The sequence below is a fragment of the Durio zibethinus genome, chromosome 2 (genome assembly GCF_047325235.1).
Source record: "Durio zibethinus cultivar Kanyao isolate XHJ-2024 chromosome 2, ASM4732523v1, whole genome shotgun sequence".
Classification (NCBI taxonomy): Eukaryota; Viridiplantae; Streptophyta; class Magnoliopsida; order Malvales; family Malvaceae; genus Durio; species Durio zibethinus.
Window position 1 is genome coordinate 28,704,973 of NC_143163.1, and position 11,431 is coordinate 28,716,403.

The 11,431-nt window shown below is 34.6% G+C and overlaps 1 protein-coding gene across 1 annotated transcript; it reads right to left on the minus strand.

Moving 5' to 3' along the window:
- Nucleotides 1-239: 239 nt before the first annotated feature.
- On the minus strand, nt 240-3,226 carry LOC111317375 (receptor protein kinase-like protein ZAR1). The gene is made up of 2 exons (XM_022919806.2): nt 1,476-3,226; nt 240-1,346 (listed from the first exon to the last, which is right to left on the minus strand). Exons 1-2 carry the CDS (start codon nt 2,950-2,952, stop codon nt 676-678), a joined length of 2,148 nt encoding a protein of 715 aa, XP_022775541.2. The 5' UTR covers nt 2,953-3,226; the 3' UTR covers nt 240-675.
- Between the last annotated feature and the right edge of the window lie 8,205 nt (nt 3,227-11,431).

Here is an 11,431-nt window from a genome sequence, read left to right on the forward strand (position 1 = left end):
TTTCTCAAAAATTCTATTTTCATTTAAAGAAAACAAAACAGAATTAAAGCCATATACGTCCTTTTTTTTTTTTCTTTATTTTAAAGATCATATGCGTGTGAAAGGAAGGTATATTTCTAATTTTAATTACAATTACTTAATACCATAGGTGGGTGTTCGCACGCAGGCCACTTCACTGACCATAGGAGTTCTCCCACTCCAAAGGCGGGGGAATCGCAGTCTCCAGGTGATAAAATATACTAAGTATTGTTCTTAATTCTTGCATTGGGAGGGAAAATAGACATTGATCCTTCATTGCTCATGTTCATGTGTAATGACAAAGGAAAATAGAAAACAAACAACCAACCAAAATAATTAACTTTATTGAACAAGAAAAAGCAAGGGACGAAGGGTCTGCACACCCTATCACGTACACTGTACACTAGCAGCCACAATTCATGCAAAGGTACAAAGCAGTTAAAAAACTCACAGCAGCTCTTACTGCAGACCTACCATCACCTTGCCGTTGTGACAAAGAAGGGAATCCTACAGAAATAAGGATATCAACTTTTTTGCTTCCGACCACAATTTCAGTTGAAGTGGAACTAACCATAATCTTGACACCATCTTCAGTTTGATGAAAAGAACTTCTCAAGTATCCCTTGAGGCACCAGATTCTTGGTTTTAATTGATTTCTTAATCAGTCGATATAATCAACCTGTCCAAAGCATCAGAGACATGCCTCATGGTAGGTCTTCTTTCAGGACTGCTATGCACACAAGCCATTGTGATCTTTAAAACTGCAATTATCTCCTCCTCTTTATCTGCATCTGGAGCTAAATATGGATCTAAAACATCTGAAAGCGGCTTTTTCTCTTCAATGCATAGGTGAATCCAATGAACAAGATCCATTTCTGAGGTACCTACCTGAACTACAGCCGATCTCCCTGTGATCATTTCTAGCAAGATTACCCCATATGAGTAGACATCCCACTTCTGTGATGGTTTTACCACTTTCACGGCTTCAGGAGCCTGGTAATCAGATCCCAAGTTCATGGAAGAATAAACAGCAGTAGCTTCTGAGGAAGCACTCTTTTGTAGTCTCTCTTGTGGTTTATCTGAAGGTATTCGGTTAGATTGAATGGTTGGGGAGCCTCCAGCAATATTAGCAAGTCGTCCAAGTCCAAAATCAGATATGTGTGGTTTCATTTTCTGGTCGAGTAATATATTACTTGGCTTCAAATCTCCGTGAACATATTTTTTGGGGCTGAATTCATGCAGATAAACCAAGCCTTTGGCTATACCCTTAATGATTTTTAGTCGAACAGACCATGATAATGGTGTGAATGATACCATTCCTGCCTTACCTGATGACAAGCAAGAAAATAGGGACAATCAATATGAAAGGACAATATCAAAAAATTATACTAACTGCTATTTTGACCGAAGAATAGAAAGAAAATTATATCGTGGAAAGAAGACTAGGTGAAACTTACCATGCAATGCAGTGGCAAGGCTTCCATTAGGTATGTAATCATATATGAGAAGCTTCTCATCAACAGACCAATAATAGGCTCTCAGAGTAACAATATTTGGATGCCTCAGCTTTCCAATTGCTTCTACTTCTGCCTGGAATTCCTTAAACCTCTGAGAGCCCCCTTCACCCAATCTTCTCACAGCTAAGGTAAGCCCATCTTCAAGCACAACTTTGTACACAATACCAATTCCACTCTTTCCCAGAACAAAAGCAGAAGCTTTAAGCAGCTCGTCCAAATCAAATGCCACCTGTTTATCCAGTGGCACAAGATCATACTGCTCCACATTTTCTGATAAAGTCTCCGACTCATCTTTCCTGAAGCACAAACACTCCTTTCCCTTCCCTCCCTTCTCAAGACCATAACCATGGTCATCTTTATCCTTACTACATGAGCAGAGCATTGAAAAACAATAGGAGAATAGCAACCCAACAAGACATATTCCAATTATATCACTCGCTATTATAGCAATAACAGCTCCCTTACTTAGTCCTCTCCCTCTCTCGTTTTTACCTTCATTATCATCGGAATGCCCAGGGGGATAATTATTTGGCAGAAACGGATATGAAGAAGGTGAACTCGCACCTGGAGAATCTGAAGAACAAGGGTTCTTCAATGGGGGCCCACAAAGCCCAGGATTCCCAATAAATGCTGTTGGTCCTCTGTTCATTAGAGCACCATTTTGGGGTATTGGCCCACTCAAATTGTTGTAAGTAAGATCAATATAAACCTTCTCAGGAAGATTTCCGAGGCCAGCCGGGATTGAACCGGTGAAAAGATTGTGAGACAAATCAACAGTTCCTTGCAAACTAGATAGATTTCCGAAATCGCTGGGAATTGTACCATTGAACTTATTGAATGAAAGATCAAGTTTTTCAAGAGAAAAGAAGCCAGTCCCGAATCCATCTGGCAGAGAACCAGTGAAATTGTTTTGGCTGAGATCAAGGGTCCTTAGTCTTTTGCATTGAACAATTGATGAGGGTAATGACCCATTAAAGAAATTCTCAGATAAATCTAATGTTTGAAGATATTTAAGCTTCCCTATTTCTTTTGGTAAAGATCCAGATAAGGAATTCCCATAAAGAACCAAACTCTGTAACCCCTGAGCTTCTAGAAGCTCAACAGGCAAACCCCCGAAGAACTTATTGTTCCTCAAATTTACATGACGAAGATCAGATAAAGAGCCTAAAGCAGAAGGAAGAAACCCATAGAGTTTCTTCTTTGGAATGCTAACAGAAACAACTCTTTGTTCCTTGCATGTAACCCCATTCCATGAACAAGGGTTGTCATCGGAAGAGTTCCAGTTACCTAAAGACCCTTCAGGGTCCTCATAAATGGACTGCTTAAAGGACAAAAGTGCATAACCTTCATTATTCAGACCAGTCACTACACCATGAAAGTTCAAGAGAGCAAGAACAACCAAAACCAAGGAAAACATCTCCACATAAAAAAAAAAAAAAAGAGAAAATATATGACCGTTGAAGAAAAATGCTAAAATGCAAAGCTTGGGTTTCACAGGCCTCACCTTTATGGCTACCAGGAAAAAGCAAGTAATGAAGGAGAAAGCTTGAAAAGAGAAACCAATGGAGACTGAAAAGAAAGAGAGAGAAGAATGGGAGAAGCAGAGAGCGTGAAATCTGAGACAGACAGTGACGAGAAAAAGAAAAAATAAAGTGTCGAAATAATGGTAAAGGTTTTAGCTTGCAAAGACCATGAGAAGATAGATGAATTGCTTAATTAAAGTAAGAAAATAAAATAGGAAAAAGGTTAAAGTGGGTGAGAAATACCACTATTTTTTTATTGCAATATATCTCCATTCTATTTATCATGATATTTTTCCTAAAAACTATTGTTGAATGGGATGAGGTGGCTCTTATTACAGAGTATTTTATCTAATTTTTTTTATTAAAATATTATAATTATTTTATTATAATAACAAGTTATGTGAGGATTCATTATTTAGACAAGAGAATTTCATATAGTATTTTGTTAGATTCAATGTAATTTTAAAATTTGGTTTGTTAATTGTAATATAATTATTATAGGTGATAAGCCTCCATCTCTTATATAATTAATTTAAATGCAATATAAAAATTATAAAAATACAAAAATAATATAATTTAAAATTAAAAAAATCATATATAAATATAATAAAATATATTTTATATTTAATATATCAACTCAAATTATAATATGATAATTTTATACTAATTTAATAAATATAAATACAGGAATTCCAATTTATCTTTTATTGGTTTTTTAAAACAAAATCAACATTAGCCATATGCTTTGATTTGCAACAGTATTTACTTGTACAATATGGAAAGCCCAATTCCAAACATAAATATAGTGACATAAAAAACAAATGGATAATTCTTTAAATTTCCTTTTGTTTTCATCCTTCATTTTTTTTATAAAAAAAATTGTAATTTAGGGATTAAAAAAATTACAAAGGTTAGGATTTAAATATCTTTTCCTTTTATAGCCATAAAATTATGACAAATTAGTAAAAATTTTATTTTTTATATTTAGTTCAATTTTCTCATTATTGATAACGACACGAGGGGAATATTAGATTAACTATCTTAAAGTTAAATATGTATAAATAAATAGTGTCATATTTCCTACTCTGAACTAATCAAATTGTTGAAGTTATAGTTATCACAATCGGACCTTATCGTTGATTTGATTGGTTGAATCAATAAATTAGTGTTAAAATTGTTTCAATTTTATAATTAAATTAATTTTACAATTAAATCATTTTAAATCAGTGTGAACCAAAGGTTTATATAATAAACCAATAAACCAAGCAATTTTTGTTGAATTGAATTGGTTCAATACCAATTAATAAGTTTAGGTAAAATATGAAAACAAATACTTTTAGTATTCAAAATAATCTAATTAAGTCCTTATATTATTATTTTATATAAATAAACCCCTCGACTATTATTTTCTATTATTTAAACCATTTTATCTTTATATTAATGATATGTTGACATATTTTGAAACATGTAGATAATGACATTGCAAAAAAACTTATACATATGTAAAATAAACAATTAAAAAAAATGATTTAACAAAAAAAATTTATTAATTGATATCATAATTAAAAATAATTATAAAAATAAAAATTAATAAAATTAATAAAAAATAAAATGTTAATAAAAATAATTAATTATTTGACCAGACCGAAAATGATTAATAAAAAATGTATATATGTAAAATTAATAAAAAAATCTACATTCACATAAAAAATATAAAAATAATTTTAATTTCCTTTTTACTAATTTTCATATAAATATAAATATTTCCTTTTTATTAATTTTATATATAGATATTTCTTTTTTTTTACATAAAGATTAACTATTATATATTAATAAATAATATTTATATTTTAATAAATATAATAAATAATGATATAATAATATAATTATTTATTATTTATTATATTTATTAAAATATAAATATTATTTCTAACTATTAAAATATAAAATATGATTTTAATAAAATTTTAAGTAATTTCATTTGTAACTAGTAATTAATTGTTTTATGAATTTTATATTTTAAAATTTGTAATTTATGGTTGAATTATTAAATTATAACTTGAGCTAAAAATTAAAAATTAAAAATTTTAAAATATTTATATTTTTTATTGAACCGATAATTAATTTAATTAATTCGGTGATCGAATCATGAACTCAGTAACTCAAAATTTTGAACAGTTTAATGTTCAATCCGGTTCTCATAATCATGATTGAAGTAGTTAACCAAGAAAATAAAATCAAACTATATGAAGATTGGCAGAAAAAATTTGTGGGAACAGAGAAGTTCCAAAATCTATTCAATTGTTTTCCATAAGTAAACTAAGGAAAAAAAAAAAAAAAAAACTGACAACAACAACCAGACAAATTTATGATTTCAAAGATTTAGTTTTTTATATTAGTATTTTTGTCATGTACACGGTACTTAATAAAATTTTTATTTATTTTTAAATAATATTTTTTTATACTTTAAACATTAGTATTAGAAACTTAATTATTAAAATTAAAAATTTAATATTTTATTAATAAATATTGTTAATTATTTTTAAAATAATAATTATATATTAAAAGTGGTAGATCTAAAATTTTTTAAGGTGTTCATTTATAATATATAAAAAAAATTATAAACAAAAATTCAAAATAATATATTATTATATTATTATAATTATCCTCAACGACTTTTTATATATCAAAACAAAAAGATATAATTACATTATTACTAATATTATGAAGTACATTATTTCTAATAGATTTAACTAAATAATCATTCAAATAATAAGTGTTGACAAAATTATCAATTTTTGTCGATGAAAATAGTATTTAAGAAAAAAATTTTGAGAATATCCAAAGAAAAAATTTTCTTCAATAGACATCCTACTTTACCTCGTGAATCCGTATCTATATATTAAAATAAAGTTTTGAAATACAAATAATTAAAACTTTGTTATAGCATTAGTTTATAAATTATTCAATACTTTTACCTTTAATAATGCTAGTACAACTCAATAAAAACTTATTCAACAATGGTGCCAGAAAGATTAATGTGTTCAAGTGGCAAATGTTATTGCATTTTGTTAGTGCTAAGTGGCGAGCAAGGGATTATATTAGAGGGTGAAGACGGAAGAAAAAGAATGCGAATTGGGCAGCCATGATTATCTCCACATTTCTCATAAACCGTTAAGGATACATGTTGATGATTAAGCTCACTTTTTGCTTCTTTTCTTTTTCATCCTTCTTTTAAAACAAAAATTTCATCATCAGATTCAACATGCCAATTTTGACCAAAAAATCTCATTAAACAAAGGGTCTTGACCTAGTCTAAGTGTTACGGGCTCCGACTTAAGATTCAGAATTCATGCGATCTTAAGCTTAGAATCACTTCTTTTTAGCCTAAGTTAACCTATAACACAAGTGTGCGGGTACTAGAACAACTGAAAGGATAGAATGCGCAAGTTTGAGAGAGTAAGAGAATTACTAGAATATGCATTGTATATTACTAAAGCAAAGTATTTGATGATGTATAAAAGAGGGTAGGGCGACCTTCTATTTATAGTTGAGGCCTCCAGCTCTACTTATGGATAGCTCCTAAAATCAATAGATTACAATATATCTTAAAAATCAGATATTACACAGATTACACATTAATACAGAAGGCTCATCCTGATTTTCAGGGTCAACCAGATCCTGTTAAAGGCTTTTTTCGATCCTGGCTGCTTCTAAAAGATCTTGGATGATCCTATTCCCCTGGGCCCTTTTAGGTGTGGTGCAGGCATCTTACGGGCCTAGCCCTAGATGTGCGGGCAAGCCTGTATGCTATGCGGGTAGTTTGGATTCCTCTCCAAGGCCTAGTGCACAAATCTCTGCCAATGTCCCTGGTGCTTGAGCCTTAACCCCTAGTACTCAGGCTTGTGCGCCTGGTGTACCCACCCAGGGCGTGACATTCTCCCCTACCTGACTGCACGATGTCGTCGTTGTATTCTCTGCATGAAGCTGCCTAATTTGGTCTTGAAACTACCATAAGTCTTCCGCTGGCTTCCAGCTTACCTCACTGTTTTGAAGTCCCTTCCAGTGCACCAAGTACTCTTATCTTGGTTGATAATTCTTCTGCCTCACTTTTCGGTCAACAATGATGCTGTGGACCTCTCTCTAATATGAGGCCCTAGCTCCTAATGGTGCATGCTTTGACTCTACCTATCTTGGATATCCCTCATCCTTACTGAACAGCTTAAGCATGCTAACATGGAACACCAAGTGTACCTTCAGCTTGGGTGGCATATCCAGCTTGTAGGCAACCTTACCTATCCTTTTGAGAACTCTAAAAGGTCTTTCATACCTTCGAACTAGACCTTTGTGCAGCCCTCTATGACGTACAATGGGATGTAGCTTCACCAACACCTAGTCTCTTACTTGAAACTGCACGTCCCACCTTTTTTGGTCTGCCCACTTCTTCGACCTCTTCACAATTTTGTGGAGATAGACTTTGGGGCAGTCAGCTTGCTTTTGCTAAGCTTTAGCAAACTTGTATGATGCTGGATTAGGCCTTATATAACCTGTAGCAATCGAATTGAGTGTTAGCGGTTGCTGACTTGTCACAATCTCAAATGGACTCTGGTTTGTTACTTTACTCCTCTATAAGTTGTAGGAAAACTGGATGACACTAATAGCTTTGGCCAGTCCTTTTGTGTGGCATTCACATAGTGCCTGAGGTAGACCTCTAACAGTCCATTCACTTGCTCAGTCTGCCCATCGATCTGTGGATGCATGTTGGTGGAAAAGTTCAAGTCTGACTCTAACAGCTTGAACAACTCAGTCTAAAACCTACCCGTAAAACTTTCATCCCGATCACTAACAATGATCTTTGGTACTCTCTAGTACTTCACCATATTTTTCAGGAACAACCAGGCTACTTCTTCGGCTGGGCACTCTTTGGTTGCTGGAATAAAAATTTCATACTTAGAAAACCTATCCACCACTTTCATGATACTTTCAAACCTTTATGACTTAGGTTGATTTATGAAGTCTAAAGTGAAGCTCTTTCATGGTCATTCTAGCACTGGCAATAGCTCCAAGAGACCACCTGGTGGCTTGAGCTCCACCTTGTATTGTTAGCACATAAGATAAGTTTTCACATAGGCCTCTACATCTTCTCTCATGTATGGCCAGTAGTACCAGTCCTCTAATAAAGCCAAGGTGAGGCTCACCCCTGGGTGTCCAACCCACTTCAAATCATGGCACTCATGCATGATTTCCCTACGGAGGTTCTCATGCTATGGCATAAACAACCTACTACCCTTGATAAGTAATAAATCAATCTGCACCTAAAACCATCTAGTCTTACCTTACTTGGCATGTTCGATAAGAGCTATGGCTGTAGGATCATGTGTGAGCCCCTCCTTAATGCACGACACCAAAAAACCTTTTGGTTGGCTAATGGCAGCTAAGCTCACCTTTTTGCTTAATACGTCAGCCATTAGGTTTGCTCATCTAGGCTTGTACTTTAACTTGTAGTAAAATTTTGTAAGAAAATCTTACCATCTCACCTATTTGAGAGACAGCTTCTTATATGTATAAAAGTAGCTGGTTGCCATATTGTTCGTCTTGACCACGAATAATGACCTTAATAGGTAATGACGTTAAGTGCATAAGTAGTGCACCATTACTGTCATTACTGTCATCTCTTTCTTTTGGACCGTGTACCTACGCTCTATCTCATTGAGCTTTTGACTCTCAAATGCAATTGAATAACCTTCTTATATCAACATGTCCCCTATTACGTAGTTTGATGCATTTGTATGTACATCATACGACTTGGCATGGTCTGGCTAAGACTGGCTCTTTGATTACAACCTACTTTAATCGATCAAAAGCTTCTTGGCACCCTGCGCTTCACTCTCATGTTCTCTCATTTTTGAGTAAGTCAGTCAATGACATGACTATGATTGAATGGCCTTTGATGAAACACCTGTAGTAGTTGACCAGCCCAAGAAATGACCTCAACTTAATGACCTTGGCTAGTGGTTCCCACTCTAGGATGGTGTGCACCTTACTTTCATCTATGCATATCCTACCACTTCCTATTATATGGCCTAAAAACAAGATCTTTTGCTAGGCAAATGAGCACTTTTCCCTTTTGACAGATAGTTTGTTCACCTACAACACCTCGAACACCTATCTTAAGTGATTTACATGGTTTTCTAATGTTTGGCTATACACCACAATATCATCAAGATAAAACCACAATAAAACAATCAAGAAATGACTAAAGTACCTTGTTTATTAGAGTGTAAAACATGGCTGGAGTATTGGTGAGTCCAAATGGCATGACCAAGAACTTATACGAACTATAGCGGGTGACACATGCTATCTTAGGCTCATCTCTCTCGATGATCCTGACTTGGTAGTAACCTGACCTCAAATTCAGCTTGGAAAACCACCTTGCACTTTCAAATTGATCAAAAAAGTCCACAATGAATGGGATAGGATACTTATTCTTTATGGTTAACTTGTTCAATGCCTTGTAGTCTATAAACAACTATAGCGACCTATCATATTTGCATTGGAACAACACCGATCAACCATACGGGGCCTTGGATGACCTAATGTACCTTGCATCAATCAGCTTCCTGAGTTACTTCTTCAACTCTTCTAACTTTAAAGGAGACATTCAATAAAGGGCCCTGGTTGGTGGCCTGGCCTCGAACACCAGCTCGATCCTATGGTCCACCTCTCTTTTGGGTGGTAACCTACCTGGCAACTTGACGGGCATCACATTGCTAAAGGCTTTTAGTACCTTTAGCACTTTTAAAAGGGTGTTGATCTTTTTTTTCCTTAGTTTCTCATACTTTAGGGCTACTAAAAAGGTGTTTTTATCTCTGCTCATCATCTTGGCAAATTGAATGGTCGAAAACACCTTGGACCCAATCCCAGACCCGCACCTCAATGGTATAAGACATTGGCATTATGCATCCAGAATGCATATACAATTGGCAAAAGGCATAAGAAGGGTGTTAATTCGAATAAAAAAATCTAACCTAATCACAAACTCATAATCATCAAAGGGTATTACCTCAATGGTTTTCTTGCTCTACCTCAATGGTTTCCTTACTTTTCTAGTCTCTAAGTTGTAACTCTACTCTCCGTGCTACTCCAATGGTTGGAACCTCTTTGAAGTTCATAATTTGATGGTACCAGTCTTTTTTTGCACTTTTAGTTCAAGTTTCTAGGCTCCATCACATGAAAAAAAATAAATGTGAGGCACCTGTGTCCACTAGTACGCTCACTTTTCTACTTGTAACAATCAAATCTGCAAACATCAAGCTCTTTGGCTTATAGCTTGCCTTACTCTGACAATATTGAGCACCAATAACCCAAGTTTTGTTATCCTTTCTTTCAGTTTCTCATTTGATTCTTTGTCTATAGTAGCCAGCTTACCCCTCTTTGGGTAATTGCATGCTATGTGTCTCTCACCACATAAATAGTATGAGATTAGCTCACAGTCTTTTTTTACCTTTCACTTTCTTGCTGGTGGCTTTTTTTTGTCATCTTTATCTGAACGATCTCGATCTCCATCCTTGGACTACTGATCATGGTTATTTCATTTGGACCATCTTTTTTCGTCCCTCTTATCCTTACCTTTTCCTTTGGGCTTAAAAACCTTAAACTTGTTCTATGGTTTGAACTCCACCAAGGACTCAGCAGTAGTCATGGCTTTAGCCAAGTCATGAACACTCTTTCATTATAGCTTGTGCTTCACCCATGGCTTCAGCCCATCTATAAAAGTAAAATGAACCCTTTATCTCACTCAAATTCAAGATCTGAAGCATCGATTCAAAGAATTTCTAGATGTACTCCCTTACATCCTCTTATTGGCTAAGCTTGCGTAACTTTGCTCATGCCTCATCATTGGCTACTTTAGGTAAAACTACTCCTTGAACTTCTTTTGGAACTCCTCCCAGGTTCCAATCATGGCACCTTCACATTGGACATCATCACACCTGTGCCTCCACCATAATAAGTCAACATCAGTAAGATACATTGAAACGGTGCTTACTTTGGTAACATCGCCTTGCATGCCTATGGCCCGAAAGTATTACTCCATCCCCCATAGGTAGTTATCTACTTTCTTGGTCGCCCTTGTCCCCTTAAACTTTTTGGGCTTAAGAATCTCTATATAGGTTTTAGATACTCTAGCAAATATGTAATTTTTAATGACAGTCTTGCAAGCAATAAGCTCACCCCTGAGCTCTTCCATCTCTTTGCACATGGCCTCCATCCTATTGCGCATGGTCTCTACCTAAGCTTCTAAGACTTCGTTCCTCTAGGTGATCATGTCGAGGCCTTCATTTAGAGCAGCTTGCAACTCACCTTTGAACTTTT

Excerpts from the sequence above, each read along its gene's own strand:
- LOC111317375 (XM_022919806.2), bottom strand. The coding sequence starts at position 2,952 with ATGTTTTCCTTGGTTTTGGTTGTTCTTGCTCTCTTGAACTTTCATGGT. Across the intron at positions 1,347-1,475 it reads CCTTGCCACTGCATTGCATG|GTAAGGCAGGAATGGTATCA; the intron begins GTAAGTTTCACC and ends GCTTGTCATCAG.